Genomic DNA, 19,941 nt, shown 5'->3' with positions numbered 1-19,941 from the left:
ATAAATAAAAAGAGCAGAGCAGTAGGTCCAAAGGACAAAGTTTAAAAATGATTAACCTACCTGTTCCTTTCAGCTTAATGGTTAATTTTACAAGAAAACTTCTGTGGTGAGAAATAATTATAAACCACGTTAATCTGGAACACAGAAATTCCTAAAATCTTCAGCAATGTTCCTTATTTCATCCTCGAACAACATCTAAACTATCTAGACCTTCCATAGAAGGAATCCACAGAGCCAAAACACCCAACTAAAAAATTGTAGGCCTCTTTGATTTAGAAGCTGTAGGACAGAAACACTGAGTTTCGCTTTAGCAACAAAAAAAATGAGAGCCTTGCCAAAAGTTCTGACATAGCTGAAACAGCACGAAACTGCTAAAAAGGCTAAAAGCCGCAACCAAACACCGGCAAAACCTTACGTAACCTTACACAAACATAGACCAGAGCCCACGCGGTTGCATAAGAAGCCCAGTGTGATGAGGTCTCTGAGAGATTGATGAAGAAGCGTCCTGTGAGAATGTACTCAGTCAGATATGTGTTTCGGTAACATGTTATGTACTGCATCCCAATCACGTGTTCCAAAAAAAAAAGAAAAGAAACAGAAAACAACGTCTCCAGATGTCTTCTATAATCCGACGTACGTTAGCCTATCGGTTAGGGTAAATATCCAAACGTTGCATCTGAGCTATTAAAAAAAGGTGAGATTTTAAACTGTTGGAAAAATTATATTAGAATATTCTAAGTCCGATGAGTACCGTGTATCGACTCCTGTCTGGTAAAGAACTGGATTTAACAGAGAGATAAAAACAAACAAAAAAAAAACATACAGATAACCTAAATTCTTGCTGTGATAATGCACACAGAATGTTAGCGTACATGTGTTGCTGTTTGAGAAGGAGAAAAGAAGGGTGAGATACACAGTCAGATTCAAGTACATGGAAAAAACAGTGGACACCAATTGTGCTTGTCACAACCAAACGTCACTCAAACGACGACTCGCCTTTTTTTTTACCGATTTTAAAAAAATCTTTTTTCACCCATGGCACAGCACTTTGTTTTTTTTAGAATAATTATTATTCTTAACACAAGCAGAGGCAATGTTTTGCCCCCTCAAGTCATAAAAAACCCCACTGTAAATGAACTAAACACCAGAATGAAAAAAAAAAAAAAAAAAAAGTTTTGCTTGCACTCTGACATTTGTACAGACACAACAGACAATACCTTTCAAGATTGGCACTTGTGACACAGTCATATTGTGCTATGCGACTTTTAAAACCACTACTGATTAAAAAAAAAAAAATCCACATTCAATGGCATCATTAGACAGACAAAGCTGCAAACCAAACAGCAAAGGCACATTATCCTGTCCAGTTGTCTCCTCTGCTTCTTTAAGACAATGCCCCAACCGTTTGCTACATGAGCAGCTGTTTTACCGAACCTGACAGCTTAGTGATGTAAAACCTAGTTAAGGCATCTAGTTCACATACAGTATGTGCTACAACTGACAACAAAGAAAACAGGGTTTGATTCCAGTATTCTTTACTTATATGATTAATATAAACACACCAATGTCATACTGTTATGGTTTTAAAAGTCTAGACTTTATCAGGCAAACTGTTTTGAACTAAGAGCAATTTGATAATATTTGACAAAGTTGACTACAGTAAATGTGGGGCCACACAGAGTATCATATATTACATAAGGCTTATACCAGGAAGGTGCATTCAGTTTTTCTTACTTGCGTAAAGTGAAGCTAAAACTCTTTGCACATCAGTGGTACCAATCCAGTTTCCCTTTCTTTCATCCAGCTTAATATTGCCAAGCCAACCGAATGTGTCAGAGACAATTCTTCCATGTCTCGTTTGAAAATTGGAGGAAAAAAAAAAAAAGAAAAGATACTGACACAAAAGTAAATGAATGACTGATTTACAGGATCAGATGTAGCTTTCAGTGTGGCAGAGCCAAGAACACGGCATGATTCTGCATGATTGCCATTCAAGGTTATATCTGTACTTGGCCTTCTGAGGTAAGCACTTCAGGGAGGGCATAAGGTCAGTTCAAATCAAGGTTAAAAACAAACAAACAAAAAAAAAAAAGGAAGAAGATGCAATTATTAATTTTTTTTTTTTTCCATTGAAAAGATGCTCTTATTCACTCAGTACAAACCAGCAAAGACTATCATTTGAACAATTCTTAATATTCAGTGAAACAGGGCTTCCCTCTACCTTGACTTGAAAATGAAAAATATATATACAAAGAAAAAAACAAAAACAAAAACAAAAAACAGGAATAACACATATTCAAGTGTTAAAATGATCAACACATTTATTTCTGTGTGTGTGTGTGTGTGTGTGTCTGTGTGTGCGTGTGTGTATGTTTATATGTGGGATAAGCAGTCCTTCACAGTTCCACCATTCCTCCAAACCAAGTTTCATCTTGCTTTTTTTCTTCTATCTCTCTACAAAATGTCCTGTGAATGGAATTGTGGGTATTAGAAGAGGACCAAGCAGATCCTTTCAGTGGGAAGCAGTGTGAAGCCCATGTCCACCAGCCTCCCTGGCCCCATGGTGAAAGCTGCCTCTCCTATCCCCGCTAGCTTGCAGTCCTGTGCTGCTTGAGAACAGCATAGACATCATCCACTTTACTTAGTCTCTCAAAGAACGGGATGAGGTCAAGGAGCTCTGTGTCGGACATATCATCAAACCAGGAGGCTACAGGTACCTACACACGTCAGAACAAGAGAAAAGAACAGGCAAGAATGAGGAAAACAAAATCCTAGAAATAATTTGACCACAATAAACAACGTCTCTTTTCTTGTGACACATTTCATACTCATTTAAGGACCCCAGCTCATGAAAACACAAATGGACACTGTGAACTTACAGCATTATCTGGATGGAAGATGTAAGAAGCTGGTGAGTTGTCAATAATGATGACCTTGTTAAGGTCCCTGCCCAGCCGACTCAGGTCCTTGACGTAGTTGCCACGGTGGAACACACAGGATTCCCGGAAGAGACGGCATCGGAAAGCACCCCACTTATCCAGCAAGTCTGAGACGGGATCTGCATACTGCCACCGCACGAGGCAGAAAAGGAGCGGATGACATCAACACCTCGCTCAAACTTCCATTAACAGTTTTATTTGTTTATTTATTTTTCTTGAAATGTAATCGAATCTAAAAAGGGGTCGTTCACACACTCCCTATCAGAGCATAATAAAGAAAAGATGCCTAGGTCACATGACAAGAGCTTATAAGGGCTCCTTACCTTGGCTAGACTTGCTGTGAACAACACACACTCAAATAATTCACCCATCCGTTTGAGGAACTCATCAACATGGGGTCTTTTCAGCACATACACCTGAGTTGTGAGACAAATGATGAGAATATTTTAAAATAATAATGATAAAATCCAGAAATAACTCTTTTTATAGAGGGGGAGCTTCTTGCTGGTAACACAACTCCTGAACAAGACATACACTGAATTAACGAGCGTGATGCTCCCATTCATCTGAGCATGACAGAGAGCAGCTAGACTGATTTTATGGGATGGGGAAAACGATACAGTATTTTAATAGATGCTGTAAAATGGTTCGATTTACAGACGAAACTGGGTCAGCCAAGCACGTTTATGATGCTGGTGGTCTCATTCCTGAACCAAGTTATCCGGAATAGGCTTTCCCCACTAAACAAGCCTATCCTGGATTACTTGAATCAGGCCAAAGCCTGGGTCATAAGGAAATCTTCGGTCTTCTGCTACGGTCCAGAGTGGGGCCGCAGCTGCCCTTTAAAGGGCCACTGAAACCCGCTGCCTGCCAGACACAGTGAGCAGAAGATGCGCCTGGGAGAGAGATTGATGGCCAGTGAGTTCTGAGAAGCCAGTCAGGGTTTTCTCGTTTCGTCAGGACACTGAAATAGCCACCTGCTGCTTGGACTCATCAACACGGACAGCCATGATTCTGTCAGGTAGCACAACCGTGTGAGCCACAGAAGGTAAACAGACGAAAAAACAGCAGCCCAAAGAGTACCATTCCAGAACACGGTACATATCCGATACGGACAGGAATCAGTCACGCGTGCTTGAGAAGTAGAGGTTGGTTCTCCTAGTCTCAAAATAATCCCAGCCCAACTATTTGCAAGGGTTTTAACCTGTGGTAACAAGGAAATAATACAGAAATACAATCACACTCACCTGATGAACTGTTCCATCAATTTCCACTGGAATGATAAAATCAGCATTGTTCACCGGCTGTTAAAAAAGAGACGGCATTAGCCAAACATATAAGGCATAAACTCAATGCCCCTTCTCTACAGAAGCCGTCGATAATTTTCTAGGCACCTCCACTGGACTGAGCAAGAGTTGCGTGATTTATTGGATCAAAAATAAACACACCATTCCAGTGTTAACTTAAGAAGATACAGAGTTTCAACCGCAATAAATGTACACGTGAGCCTTAAACCTGTCTTTCTGAAGAGTGTTGTATGACAACAGCCATAACCATAGACAGCAAGATTTATTTCCATGGGTCTTACACCCACCTTGTGTCTCTTGAATGTTAACTTAATCACAAGTATGTGCTATAGAGAAGGGGCAGGACATTATGACCTACATTCATAGACTATGAAATATCAGTGAGGTACAATGTCTATACAGCATGCACTTTCAACTGAGCTTCACTGGGGCTTCAGCATGGGACCTTAAGATCATTTTATCTTTTCATGTTTACGTTTTGTTTTCATTAAAACAAATGTAGGGGAAAAGACACTTAGCTTTGTGATAGCAAGCTATGTCATGACTCACACAGTTTTCCAACACAGAGAAATATTCCTTTTCTGCCTGGAATTCATTAGTGTTTTACATAACAGATTGTTGATGTAATGTGTTTCAGTGAGAGAAAGATTCTTCCATAAAGAGTAAAATCGGTGACTGAATTTTATTGCTCCTTTGGATGCAAATGAAACTGTTTTACATGTACCACAAAGGGACTGTCTTACTCTACCTCTGTAGCTCATGACAACAGTTCGCAGACATGAATAAGACAATTCGGTTTTAACTAAGAAGTGACACCATAATCACAGTGTCATCACCGCGAGACGTCTTGCACTGACATTTACATAAGGTACTTTCCCTGGTAACTATGGAGCTCGTAAACTATCACATGTCAGTTATTTGACCAGGACCCAGTCTATCCTAGGGAACGCAGTGATTTTTGAAATGTACTTCACGCTGCGTTCTCAGTCATCCAACATGTGTTGCTGTGAAGAAAGTGATGCGTGTTGCCTCAGAATGTTGACCATCTGCCTTACATATGGTCATCTCATATTATTTGTTTGTTTAACAGGGATCATATTGGTAGAGACAGCTACATGAAGAGGGGAGGGAAAAAAACACAATGCCAGCTTAGTTTGTTTCAATAGCAAGCTGAAGAACAGATGACACAACATATGATCCACTTCTGGGAAAAAAAGGTGCAGCTGAAGTCCATAGAACTGGGCTGACTATGTCAACTAAAATACACCAGCGAACTGCTTCCTGACCCCAGACACTGACCACCAGATGAGGGGATGGGGGGTGCATTGGGGGGGGGGGGGGTGTCGTTACACTTAAGCTTACCTTGAATGAACTGTGTACTAGTGTTTCGTCCAAATCAATGACTACACAGATCTTCCCTACGTCTTTAGACTTTATCTGTGGAAGCAGTGGTTTGGCTGGTACCTGTAATAAACATATCAGGTTAGTGGGTAAATAAATAGCTATCAGCAATACAAATCAAATCAGCATTTGAGAATCAAAGCCACACAGTCAAACTTTAGGTTAACATGAGACAAAAGCAGCCAAGCTCAATTTAAGAACAATGTGTTTAGAACTGAAAGGTTAAAATTCACACTCGGGCAATCTACAAATTAAAATAAACAAAGTAAAATAAAATAAGCAAACAATAATAAATAAAACAACAACAACAAAAAGAACTTTTGAGTCCTGCTGTGTCAGTAGGAAAAAAAGTTTTCTGAGAGAACTGGGTTATACAGATGATTGTCCATAAGGGGGCACACAGAGGCTCTCTGAGAGGTTGCATTCTGTGGATAGTGGCAGCCTGTATGACTGGACACCATTAGGGTGGGATTACAAGAGTCTGGGCCAACCCATTCTCCATCAAAAAAAAAAAAAAAAAGGCACCCACTGGGCAGGACCCAAGACTTAAACTGACTCTGCCAATAGAAGGAAATGTGCTTACAGAACAAGCAACTCAAAGACAAGACAGCGATCCTGATACCTTTGCCCTAGCTCAGTTCATCCTCACATTCTACAGGATACTGTAGATCATTTCTTTTAAAGCTCCAGACTGAAATAACAAGCCATATGACATGGAACGAGAGGCACACATGCACAGTCTCTCTCTCTCTCTGTCAGTCTATTTTAGCTCTGTGGCTGCTGATTCAATCTAAGCTAAATACACAGCCTCCGAACGACAAAATGATTACCGGCTCATGGTGACGTGTTGCACAACTCACACCATGCATTTACTTTGTCAACACTTACATAACATGCTTTAAAATCCAAACAATGTCAGCACTAATCAAGTGACTCTTAGCTCTTACAAGTACGTTTATAGCAGTGCAACTCAGCGCAGCGCAACAGAAAGACTCTGGAGTACCTGCTCTACAGATGAAACACAGAATTCACATTCACAGGTCTCTGGGTATTCATCATCTTCAGACGCCTCACTTTCCTCATAATCGTCGCCCTGTTCTGAGTCGGTCTTTTTTTCCTCAGTCAGCTTTGAGTGTTCCTGCTCTTCAAGATGCTCGTTTCCACTTCGAGAGACTTGATGTATTAGATGTTCCACCTTTTTAAGGAGCTCGCTCTCCTCAGAAAAACCATCTACCTGGGAGGGCTCAGGGTGCACAGAAATTTCTTGGTGCTCTTTAGGGCCCTCGTATGTCTCATTTTGGACTTCTAGCTGCTCACAAGGTTCAGTGGGGTCAACAGTTTCATTTAACTGGAGCCCAGGAACAACTGGGACATGGGACTCAGTTTGGTCAACATCTTTATGAAGACACGTCAGGTCGATGCAGTTTTCTGTATCCTTGCCATTCTCAGTTGTTTCAAAGGACTGGTCAAAAAACATTCCCTGAGAAACAGATCCTTCATCATTAAAAAGCGTTTTTTCAGAATTAAATATGGAAGCTTCTTCATCCTCAGAGGTTTCTATTTCTCCACAGCAGGGTTCATACCCAAACTCAGTTTCCTTTAGAGTACCAGTAACCTCGCCATTCTTATAGGCATCTACTGCAGAAAACTGCACTTCTGTAAATGTCTCACAGGCCTCAATTTTAGAGATGTCTGGTTCTTTCGCACTTAACTGATCAGCATCAACTTCATCACATGCACTCTTTTCAACACAGGGTCCTGAGGTATCATCAACCAATCCTGTGCGAGGTTTTTCTACTTCTACATTCAGCCCATTAACTTCACCTGCTTCTATGTGGGACACTAACACTTCTTTTTCAACACAGTGTACACTGACCCCTGCTTCTTCATCACTGCCCTTTCCTTCTACAGTATTAGGCAAGGACCTCTCATCTTTACTTTGGGGTTCATAAGCTTCACCCTCAGAGACCTTTCTATCTTTAGCACAAGGTTCAAAGTCTTGGCCTAGTTCTACTGAAAGTCCTTCAGCAACAACCTCTGCATAGGTTTTACAGTTCTCCTTTCCTGCCTCTTCATATCCGGAGTTAAGTCTGTCAACTTCTGCATGATTCTCTGCCAGTTCATTTGCAGAAAGCTCATTAGTTTCAGGTCTACAATCAAAGTGTTTGCTATCTTGGTCCTTTTCAGCATAACCATGACATGTGACATCACAAGGTTCACTTTCAGAAAATCCATGCTCGTCAGCATCACTATCCTTATCCTCAGGTTTTTCCTCATCACAAGACTGATCAGAATATATCTCAAAAGATTCTCCATCATCTACACAACTCTTGAATGACTCATCTGTTTCCGTGCTGTCTTGGCTCTTGCCGTCAAGGCAGTCATTATACTCTTCCTCACTTGACTCATCCGATGAACCACTTTTACCAACAGACTCCTCAGAGGTGAAATCTAAAGGTCCACTCTCATCTTCACTGAGTTCGTGAAGCTGATTTACACCCGGAGAAAATTCTTCTAGCTCATGTCCTTCGCGACAGACAGACAGTTTGTCATCTTCAGAAGAGTAATCAACAAAGTCCTCGCATAATTTGCACTGCTCAGAGGAATCTTTGTATTGAGATGCTTCTTCTATAACTGTCTCTCCTTCCTTACAAACCATGTGTTGTTCACTATACTGAGCACAAACACCGGGAGCTTGGATTCCAGGCAGCGTATCATAAGCAGAAAGAGCATCATGTTCATCCTCAAGGAGCTCAGTGTCTTGATCAGAGGACTCGTAACTGTCCGAGACGTTGTTTTGCTCTATGGATATTCCACGTTCAGAGAGGTGTTCCACTAAGAACTGAGAAAGCCACAAGGCCTCGAATGTCTCCATCGACCCAGAGAACATCATATCACGTTCAGAGCGGTTCTTAACCTCATTGCTCTTGCTTAAATTGTTTATCTTTTCAGAGGGTTTTTTCTCATTTGGGTACTCAAAACTATCAGCTCCGTGAAGCGTGGTGGGCTGGCTTGTTTCAGAAGACTCACTGACCTCGACACAGTTTTCGGCTGGTTCACATTGCTGGGGACACTCAGTAAAGTCAGAGCACTCAGAGGGCTGTTCAAACAGTTCAGAGCCCTCACATTCTTCAGTGTAGTTTTCAGGACCTGTGTCTTGTTCAAGGGACCCAGTGCATCCAGTATCATCTTCTATCAGCTGACAGTGCTCAGAGAATTCCCTGTACTCAAAACAGTCTTCTGAAGATGGCTGATTCTGTGTTACAGAGCATTCAGTGGTGGGATCGCGGGGCTGGTGTTTTTCCAAGGACCCAGTGTGGCAAATACAGAATTCAGACATTTTGTCACCTACTGAAAATTCACTATCCTCAATGGATCTCTTTTGTTCAATAGTTTTGACCTGCTCCTGACACTCTCCCAGCTCAGACAGCAGGCTTTCTTTAGAAAGCTGTCTCTCCAAAGAGCACTCACAATGTGTAGTATGGCATTCAGAGGTCATGCCTAGCTCATTAAAATGACAATGTTCGGACGCTTGGCAGAGTTCAGTACCATGTTCAGATAAAACGCTTTGCTCAGAAGACTCAAGCTGTTCAGAAAAATCGCTGTGTTCTGAATCTTTGCAGGGCTCTAAGGACTCTTGGTAATCTGTGTCAAGCTCAGCGTTTTCTTGCACAGGGTCATACTGACTGAGAGACTCTAACTGCTCAGAAGACTCGCAAAAATAAGGACTGAGCTCCATTGTTGTGAACTCTTCAGCAATTAAAAAATTATCAGCATAATGTTCAGATGTCCCATTTTGTGCATTAGGTTCAAACAGCATGCTATATTCATATGTTTCACAGATTTCAATTTTGTGGACAGCAGAGCTATGCATTTGAGAGGACTCACTGTGCTCACAGTAGTAGTCAGAAACACTGGTTTGCTGAGGCAACACAAACTGATCATGTTGTGCTAGTAATGCTCTGTTTTCCACCACATCATCGTGTGCACTGCACTCAGCTGGCGTGATTTGTCCAGTTAGTCTCTGACGTGTTAAACTGATTGAAGCTTTTCCTTCTGCACAAACCATGCAAAATTCAGATGCCTTGTCCAAAGAGACGTCTTCCTCTTTAGGACTCTCTTGTCCGGGCGCCTTTGGCTGTTCGGCGCAATGTTCTGCAGGCATGTTTCTCTCAGCAAAGTCCACAGCTCGTATACACGACAAGTATCTAGTGAGATTGGTGTCAACAAATGGCGTGCCCTCTCCAAAAGATCTGCAGAGCTCACAGGCCGTTAAACACTCCAAACATTCTCCGAGAGGCGTGCTTTCTCCAGAACATCTGCAGAGTCCGGCGGGTTTGCAGGAGTCGGGGAGTTCTGTTTGCAGAGGGAGCTCACAAGGCTGGGAGGATTCACTCAGCCCACAGCCTGTCTGAGACAGCAGCAGCAGTGTACACGTTGACATGACAGGAGGGTCGCAACCACACTGAGCCTAGTACTCAGACCGCCTTCAGGAGACCTACCAATTTATTTTGGGGCTTCAGAGACGTGACAAATAACTCTTGGAATATCAAATCACTATAAAAAGCTGAAGTAAGGCATAAATCTGAACATGACACCTCTTGAGTGTCTTGACCACATGATCTGCTTGTAGCCACTCACTGCCATGCTGTTTTCCAAGAATGTGCTTAATTGAATTATGTGCTTTGTCTTATGCCAAAAAAACTGGTATAGTTACATATTAGATTATACATTTTAAAATACCAAGACAAAACAAATCTCAAATCTGCAACAATTTAAACTCGTATGGGCAAAATAATGTGCGTACTGATTTATTGATGGCACCTTCATAGTGTAGTTCTGACCATCAGAAATAAGCTAGTAAACAGGAAAAAGAATTGCGTAAAGCAAACATGAGGTTTTGGTTTCCTCACTGACACAGCTAATCATGTGGCTCTCTTTCATGTTAACCACACGCTGCCCAGTAGCGAAAAAAAAAAAAAAAAGAAAAAAAAAAAAGAAAGACAGACAGAGGGGAGAGGGCGAGGCTGAGAGAGAGCGAGAGTGAGAGAGAGAGAAAGGAAGAATGACAAAGAGTGAGAGAGAACATCTTACTTTCGAGACCGTTCCGTTTTCCTCGACCAAAAGGGGGGCATTGTTGTTGACTGGCACTTGGTCTGCTTCGTCATGGCATAAACAGCAGAAGAGACTGTTAAAAATGCCACGACTGCGGGGCTTCTTTGACGAAGACGCAGCATGTGTAGGGGGACCTGAGAACGGAGAAACACCGTTTGTCACGTCTACTGTCACTGCACAGCCAACAGCAATAACACACTACACACATAAACACACCTTTATCATGTCTACTGCCACTGCACAGCCAACAGCAATAACACACTACACACATAAACACACCTTTATCATGTCTACTGCCACTGCACAGCCAACAGCAATAACACACTACACACATTAACACACCTTTATTATGTCTACTGCCACTGCACAGCCAACAGCAATAACACACTACACACATAAACACACCTTTATCATGTCTACTGCCACTGCACAGCCAACATCAATAACACACTACACACATTAACACACCTTTATCATGTCTACTGCCACTGCACAGCCAACAGCAGTAACATACTACACACATAAACACACTTTTGTCAGCTCCCCATGACAGACTTTGCATCTTTGACAGGATAGACAGATTTCTGCTTGTGTGTGTGCGTGTACCAAACCATCTAATGTCTTGAGCTTAAATGAGGAGTGTTTTATTCCCATTTGACGATCAGATATGAAAGAAAATGAATGTAAGTACTGATAACTGAAAAAAAAGAAAAGAAAAGAAAACAGACATCCTTTTGAACATCAGAATTACCTTCTGTCAAATTTCAAGTTGACAAAGAAAAAAAATTGTTTTAAAAAGTGGGCACAATCAGATATGATCAATGATGAATTTCAACCCCACATGCACACTATATGTTTCAGATACCTGGAGTCATTTTAACTGCGATATACAAAACAAATACTCTTGCTGGTTCCTTTGCAGCATGAATAAGAATATGAGTGCTATGGATCTCAGGGTGGGTGGAGCTATCAGAAGAATCCATCAATTGAAAACACATGTCTGATGCCTGTCACACCCATTAGCTGCAAGATTTAGGCTATGCTAACATGGCTAAAGTAACCATACGGTAACGAATAAGCTATTCCTGTTTCCTTAATTTTGTCTGCAGCTATTGGACGATAATCCTTAGTGCTATTCACTCTTAAGCTAAATATTTATCACCAAGTAAATCTAATGGACACAAGAGCTTGGAAAATAGCGACAGATGACAGAGAATCCACACCACTAACAATCTATGTTGGGCTCTTCTAGGAAGCTCCATTGCATGAATGAATGTGATGAAAGCCCGTCTTTGCGAGACAAAATCTCTGACAAACTACACAGCTAACCGGATAGTGGGGGACCTGTCAACGAGACAGATTAGCATGCCACTCAAAAAATTCAGACGAAAAGATCAGCTTGCTTCCACTGTTCCACCAGGATCCCCTTTAAGCGGTGTTTTCCTTTGTCTGTTATTAGCATAGGCCTTTGTACTTTTGCTTGTTCTGTTTTGATGGCTTTTTATTTTGGGTATTTATGTATGCATGGGGTTCTGTCATCAAGTGTTTTATGGTAATGTGCTGGGATGTAACCCAGACTCAGCTACCGATTACATTTAATATTTACTGCGATGTGACCCAAATAATAAAACTTAACCTAATAACCCGCGGTGACCTAAATATCATACAGTATTTAACTGCAATACAGTTAGCGCTTCATCTCGGCGACTGCCAACGCAGCGATCTGTCAGATTCTCCAGGACGGTCTTAAAAAGTAAGTGAAACGTACTGAAACCGAACCCTTTAATAAAGCGCTGCGCTTACTCATGAAAGGAAAGAAATACAAATTAGGTCAAAGGACTCTTCCAAGTCTCTAGTGAATCAGTCTGGCAACAGACAAAGGACATGAGAGCAGTGGCACTGGTACTCTGTGTGCAGGGAAAGAGGTTAATGAGCTACGCTGAGTGAAGGAAAAGGCAGGTGAACCAAACCCCAAATGTGAAGAAACATCACGCAGCCTTCCACGTTGACTCTTCTGATATTACACATCAGAGGGCTTAAAATAGTACTCACGAGCAGCTGCTGACAGCGGTTAATGATGGCATTTTCCATATATATAGAGAGAGCTCTCACTCAAGGCCATAAACGGACACGCAAAACAAAACTTTGTTGTGTGTCCGTCTCCGGCTGGAGGACCAGATATCCCCCTCACCATATGTTTATCTCGTGCTAAGACCAAACAAATCAAACGCCCTGAGGTCTCGCGCGTGAATTCAAGGCTTCGTTTAAAACCGTAAATAAAAGGAAGTTTCATTTGAAACTTTAGAAGTTTAGTTTGTGCAGTGCAATATTCTCTTCTGTACACCTCACACCCCCCTCCTCCCATATCCCATAATGCCTCCGTGCCAATAATGAGGTTAGAGTTCTTTTCTAATGGCAGGACAACCAAGCCCAGGTCAGCAAGTTAAAAGTAGCTTATCTGGGTCCCATTTGGACGTGCCTCCTCTTCTATTCTAATCCCGACGTAAAGAGAGGCCATGTAGTGCCTGACTTTACAGCTGCGACATTCGATCCTCTGCTACAATCCGACAACTTGTTTCCGCCATCCACAGGGGACAGACAGGCAGCCGGTTTGGTCACATTGCAACAGAGTTTCAGCCAAGTTTACATGAATATAGAGCAAACAGTCGCATTGACTGACACACAATTGTGCAAACCACTCATACCAGTCATCCTGTGCTAGAAACTAGCCAGCCAATCAGTGGTTAAACCACACTGTACACTAACTAACAAGCCTAATTTAGTAGCATTGTTCTTTATTTATAATAAATGTGTAAGAGTACAGTCTCAATTTGAATTTTCAAAGTTATACCATGTGTCTCATCTGAAAAGGAAAAAAAAAAAAAAATCACACACACACAATTCAGTCCACACGATTATATGTCAGTAGTATAATAAGCAGTACTACATGTCAGTACTACAATGAGTCATTCAGGGTCCCTCCTTATGTATGCGCTATGCAGTTTTGTTGTTACAGCTCCGAAGTAAAAGAATAATCAGTCCGGGGGCCTCGGCGAACCTTCTCTGTCTCTTCCCCTCTCACACACCCTCCCACTGGAATACCGCCATATCACTGGGCCCACTCTGCTTCTCGCTGCCCTGCCAAACCAAAATAGGAACAGGAAGTGTGAGGAAGTGAAGCAAGCGGCGCGCAGGGGCAACGAAGAGGCCTGGCCCAGGCTCCTTGGCCGTCTCAGATTTCACACAACAAAGCAGGTACAGAGGAGCGGAGGCCTGGGAAAGGGATGCGCCCGAAAAGAGACCACAATGCCTGCCATACAGGGAGGGATTCCAGCCACTCAACACGGCCAGTGGCCCACGTCGCTGAAAGACTGGTGTGTTTCAGACGCGGTGGTACGCAGCGTAAAACACGGCGCTGGAGCTCTACGAGGCGCGTCTCTCTCTGAATCCCGTCGTCTCACGCGGTTCAGTCAACAATACCAGCGCTCTTCTCTCTCCCCGGCCTGCTGACCCGGCATGGACTTTGGCACTTGCCCTCCTTCCAAAAATACGACACAATAACAACATGGGGAACAGGTGTTCAGAAACCGTGCCCGATGTGTATTAGATTCATTTGGACAATGTCCTGGCGCGATTCCATGAGGTCGTACTGAAAGCTCACCCCTTAGTGTAAACAACACCAATTTGAAAAATAAAAATAAAAGCAACTACTGAACTTCCACATGGACATGAGGACTATATGGAACAAACAAGCCTGTAAATGCCTGTGGACTGAAAACAGCATTGGGTTGCCGTGGAGACGAGAGAATTATGTAAGCACTGAAGTGTTCAGTGTGACTGGGTGGGCAAACACAGAGGGTCAATGGAGAGATTCAGTGTAGTTCCATTAGAGAACAGCTACAGTGCAAAATTTAAATGTTTCCTACTCCTCAGCTGGTGTTTCTAGCCCCTGCTGTTATGTAACCAGGAATTCCACTGGTTTTCCCTCAACAAACAAGGAGACAAGGTAGAGGCCCAAGATGGTGATGTAAGCTATCCGATATGGTCTAGTCTTACATGTTTTTTGTCTTAGTCTGTGAATGCATGAACACGTCTTCATTCAGCCAATCAGACAGAAGCTAAAACAAACATGAGCACACTGTTGTCCATCTGTATAGGGTCACATCCAGTCGATGCATTTGTTTACATGATAACAAAAGCTTTTTACTGCACTGGTAATTTGATGGATTTATGGTCCAGGCATTATACGACATGAAGACATAGCAAAGCGGGTTGCTCTGACACTTCATATCTAGTGGACCCAAAATGTATGATAATGCAAGTGATGACGGTGCTTGTGTTAACATTATATTTTGGCACGGGCTTAAAATCCAAGGATTCCTTATGAGCGTCTTGGCAAGTAGAGACAAGCATTACCAGGCACTGATTTGCTTTTGAGATAAGACAAACTGGAGGACTGGGGAACCTCATCTGAGGACAAAATGTTCATGTAACATTAGAGATGGACTCCAACACAAAAGGCATCTCCCACGTATGAGAAAAGATGCAAGAATGACCATATGACTGTGTCATAACACTTTCTAACACTTTCTTTTTAATCAAAATTGAAAAAAAAAAAAAACTGTTCACGGGATGACAGCATTTAATCACCGTCTTCAAATCCTTCTCTAGTGAGTTTTCCTCTTCACACTTCCCTGATAGCAAAAAAGCCCCTTCAAAGAACCTTCTACCTTTTGAGTTAAGACTCCCCTTGAGGGAGGGTAAGGTATGCAGGCCTTGGTCCCAACCCATACAAACACACCTGATTCAGCCGGTAAGGGTCTGAACGCACCTCTGAATATTAGACGCTAACGGATTAGCGCTGGAACAGAATCTGCAACCCAGAGGCCCCCTCTCTCACTTAAAACGCTTTGAGTCCTTTGTATCTGTACTCGATACCTTTTCATAAAAATCAAAAACACATAACCCTATCAGCCGGGCGGACTGCATGACCACGTACGAACAAGCGGTCAAACCTCACTGAGAACCTTAACAGAAATCAGATAAATGCGTAGAACAACTTACTAAACAAATCAAATATCATACGACTAGCCCCCGACTTTGTGAATGGTCCTAATTCATCATTACTCATTTAACTGTACTACCTACACACTGGCCATTTTGTCTGTCACCAGAGATTCATTCAGTCAAACTGGAGGAGTTCTCACCCAGTACAGCAACATCCTCTGACTCATTCTGCTTCACAGAAATAACGAGGAAAAAACAATTACATTGCATTTTCATTAACTCTTTCATACCGCTTACGCCTTCACTCTCCTGATACGCACAACCACAAACCTCCAACAGATGCCACAGCATCACATAAAGAGGACGGATTGTGTTTGAATAAAATTTCATTGTGATATAAAACAGATGATATTATGATTATGATCAATACAACTTCTATTATGACTGAAGTTGTCATTCAGGGGAAATTTTCAGTGAACAACAACAAATCTGTTGTGCAGGGTGATGTGGGACCTCTGACAGGAAAAGTGTGGACAAACAGGTCAGAACTCTGTCAGAACTCTGTCAGAACTCTGTCACTGTGAGCGTAGGGTCGCAAGAGTGGTGCAACAAAGTGGTTGAAAAAAACAGAGAAGAAAAAAAGCGCAAGTGTTATCTGTCATAGTATCACATCACACTGTGTGTGCACTACACTACAGACAAACTAATGGAGCTGCCATGACAAAAATGCCACCATCAGTCTAACAGTGAGTTATATTCCTGTGCAAGCGTTTGTAAGGAAGAGCGGCAACATTTGGCAGAAACAAATCGCTCGTAAGTGAGCATTAAATGGAGGTTTACTAAGTCAAAGCAAGTGAAAATTGTAGGGCGCACACGGGTTCATGTAACCAAAAATACTGAGCGGTGCATATAAATAACCAGACAGACAACCCTTACATCTTAAACAGATGGACTCCTGCTTGTGATTCTCTCGGGTTTGTGCTGGTGCTTCTGTGTTGCATGGAGCAAGCGTGTCAGTGACATGTGGTCACACTGTGATGGTGTGATTTAAGACATGTTGTTTTACACAGTTCTCCACTTCCTAAAATACTCCTTTCACACACGTCATCCATGTCATTTAGAAGTAAGTGTGAATTTAAGTAGGTCTGCTTACAGCTGGAGACTTCAGCACTCATACAAAGTACATGAAACAGCAAGCATCCTTTCTGTCCTCTAAGTGATGCATTGTCATAGATAACGAGAGCTGATACATCTTCCGAAAAAGACAATTTGCAGTGTTGTACCTGGTCGTGGAAATACGAAAACTGTCAGGGCCGACTTCACAAGGGGTGGACTTTGTCAGTTTGCGGTCAAGCCACAAAGACGCAACAAAATGAGTCATTATAAGCACTGTATAAATACCTATCTCCTGCCTTCACTGCACCGCCTATGGAGAAAACGTAGGCCCTTTCCACATTGCACTAACACAATGTGTGGCAAGAAACTGTTATTTGTCAAAGTCTGAAGGAGTTGTCCCAGGATTTCTCTGAAATGACAACCCTCTTCAAAGCGTCAGCAAACTTGTGGATGTGCCTGCCCCGCCCCCTACGTGCAGAGCACAACTTTCAAAAGTTCGCTCCATGTATTTCTTAACCAACGTCAATACAATCGATTTCAAATATGTTCGCCTAAATAGAAATAGACAGAGAGATGTTTGATGGATGCGTGCGGTTGTATGACACAGTGCTGTTAGGCGCGCGATACAAGGACAGTAACTGTCAGGTACTTCTTTCTCTAAACGATGTCACGTAGGTGTGTTTTGAACCCTAAAAATGCACAGTACAACTCGAGTCCCTTTAAAAGGTTGTTTTTGTGTGTGGTTATTTCACTTCTTGAAACTTTGTCTCAGGTCACCGCCCAACTTTTCCTCATCAAGTTTGACATGCGTCTCAAACAATTTGACTCGAACTTCTCAAACTTACCCTTTTCCCGTAAAGGAGCGTTCGCCTCTTCATCCCGGCTCACTTGCGTGATTATCGATGTGGACGGATGGTCCATTAGATCCGTAAATCCAGTAAAAGGCAATTTAAAATATGTTGCTATTAAAACAGGCCGCTTTCTACGTTTAAAATTTTGAAAATATCTATTGGCTACTTACAAAATACTAACACCTCCAGCAGTTAAATCTTTGCATAATGCACATACACGCAGGAATGTAAAAATACTATGTTTTAAATTATGAGAAGAAAACAAAGGAAATTAAATTAAAATAAAATAAAGGGGGAGTTTCTTGTTGATAACTTTGTTACAACATGGAGTTCGGCTCTGCTCTCAATTTCAAGATACAAACATGGAACTCACCGGTTTCAAGGCACCCCCTCTCTTAAAGCGGCAACGTAGTCTGTCGCACTTCGTTACTGTGCGTGAGCGCTGTTGGATTAGCCTGCGTTTCAGCGAACACTTACACTAGGTGTTTTAATACAGCGGTAGCAAATAACGGCATAATAACTACCAAATTCTATATGTCCCATTTAGTTCGTGTTAGTTCGTGCTATAGCAAGTTTTCTCTTAAGTGCTATAGCCCCCCCCCCCCCCCAAAAAAAACAACCAAAAATAAAATCAAAACAAACTATCAATCAAAAAACAGGTGAAATCATTTGTAATGAAACTCTACAGTAAAACTCTTTATAGATATTCGGGTTATGCCGCTTATCGTGAAACTTGGTTTGCAATAAAATCTCATGCTAGGAGCAATAGCCTAAAATGAGATCCCGTGTGTTTTACAGCGTAAATAAAATAAAACTACAAAAAAAAAAGATACAAACGATTTAATCTGCCTGTCGAAACTCTATCATCGTTGTGAATATGGTGAGTAGTATGTTGGCAAATAAATAACCCGTATCAACACCAACATCATTAACTGAATATTCGCCCACATATTTCCTGGAACTGAGTGGGCCCCACACATGAATACACAGTGTAAGAGGCTTGCAAACAGAAAGTTTATTTGCACATTTGTTTTTGGTTTGTTGTGTATTAAATGTACATCATTTCAACGTACTGTAACTGCTGTACAGTACTGAGTTAGCGACAAACGTGTGTTGCCCCTTTAAATTCTGCAAAATCCAGTACGCAAACAAAGTTTATAAGATCTCGGTCGTTTCACAGAAAGATACACATTTCACTCTGTAAACATTTTTCATCTTATAGCGATGCAGATGAAAGTTATACAGATCTGTTTCACACACAAGTTCGAAAACGCCGTGGTATCAGAACCACATTTTCCGACCTCGGTCAAAAGTTTCAAAACTTCCTTGCTAACTTTCTTTTGGCAGGGAACTTCTCGAATGGGGGAGCCTTGAGACCGTTCAGGGGGAGAATGGAGGATAGGGAGAGTCTTCAAAGTTCGCGCACTCTGTCAAGTTGATTAGCAAGTTTACATCATTGGTATTCACGGCGCATTCCACTTAAAACAGCCTACTCTCCTCTTTGGTGTTTTGATGTAGACTTTAAAACCCTCAGTAAACTCTTTGAGCTTCAGTCGCACACCTTTTTAAAAGAAAGGCCTAATGTAGCAGTCAGCCTTTTGTTCATTGATACTCTGTCAGGATCCACCTTTGTCAAAACAAAGGATCTGTCCAACGTTAAGTTTAACATTTATTTAGCCTAAGTATTACTGCATATGGGCGATCATAAATATTTGGTTGAAGTTCATAGTGCTGTAGTCGGGGATTCGATGCTAGCCAGGAAGGCTAACTCTAAATTAATGTGTGACCCAATAGAAGGTTTGCAGACATGAAGGTTTTTTCTTCCCTGCTTGGATTGGTTTATCATCAAGAATAACGTAGTTAGGCATTTGTCATGTTAAACCCTCCCTGTAATAAATGGACTTTGATCCTTTTTATAGTCATCTATATTCAGATGGTTTTAGATGTTTGTTAGACTGACGACTGGGTATCAGTTCACAGTTAGGGGTAACGAATGACTTGGATTCCTGTGTAATTTTAACTGTGTTTTTGTGGATTCTCGAGTGTAAAATTAGATCAGTCGTGGTGGGATGCAGAGCAAAGTACATTTATTTATGCACAGTTTTATTACTGATGTTAATTAAAGCTTTGTTAATATGTGGCCTGTACCGGGCGTTGTCACAGTTTTATTGTTTTAAAAAAAAAGAACAAGAAAAGAAAACCCAC

At 41.8% G+C, this 19,941-nt stretch overlaps 1 protein-coding gene across 2 annotated transcripts; it reads right to left on the bottom strand.

The window, feature by feature from the left end:
• Window positions 1-2,127: 2,127 nt before the first annotated feature.
• ctdsp1 (CTD (carboxy-terminal domain, RNA polymerase II, polypeptide A) small phosphatase 1) lies at window positions 2,128-17,974 on the bottom strand. Of its 2 annotated transcripts, XM_030786076.1 has the most exons (8): window positions 17,731-17,974; window positions 10,742-10,896; window positions 9,048-9,050; window positions 5,609-5,710; window positions 4,187-4,243; window positions 3,263-3,355; window positions 2,880-3,065; window positions 2,128-2,717 (listed from the first exon to the last, which is right to left on the bottom strand). In XM_030786076.1, exons 1-8 carry the CDS (start codon window positions 17,804-17,806, stop codon window positions 2,589-2,591), a joined length of 801 nt encoding a protein of 266 aa, XP_030641936.1. In that variant the 5' UTR covers window positions 17,807-17,974; the 3' UTR covers window positions 2,128-2,588. The 2 variants fall into 2 exon arrangements, with proteins under 2 accessions (XP_030641936.1, XP_030641935.1); XM_030786075.1 differs by lacking the exon at window positions 9,048-9,050.
• Between the last annotated feature and the right edge of the window lie 1,967 nt (window positions 17,975-19,941).

Source organism: Chanos chanos, chromosome 10 (genome assembly GCF_902362185.1).
Source record: "Chanos chanos chromosome 10, fChaCha1.1, whole genome shotgun sequence".
Taxonomy (NCBI): Eukaryota; Metazoa; Chordata; class Actinopteri; order Gonorynchiformes; family Chanidae; genus Chanos; species Chanos chanos.
Note: the sequence above shows the minus strand (reverse complement) of the source record. Positions and strands in the feature narration are given on the sequence as shown.

Bases quoted from the DNA above. Each gene is read 5' to 3' on its own strand.
- ctdsp1 (XM_030786076.1), bottom strand. From the start codon at position 17,806: ATGGACCATCCGTCCACATCGATAATCACGCAAGTGAGCCGGGATGAA. The intron at 3,356-4,186 runs GTGAGTGTGATT...CTCACAACTCAG, and splicing joins TTGATGGAACAGTTCATCAG to GTGTATGTGCTGAAAAGACC. The intron at 3,066-3,262 runs GTAAGGAGCCCT...GTGCGGTGGCAG, and splicing joins TCACAGCAAGTCTAGCCAAG to TATGCAGATCCCGTCTCAGA.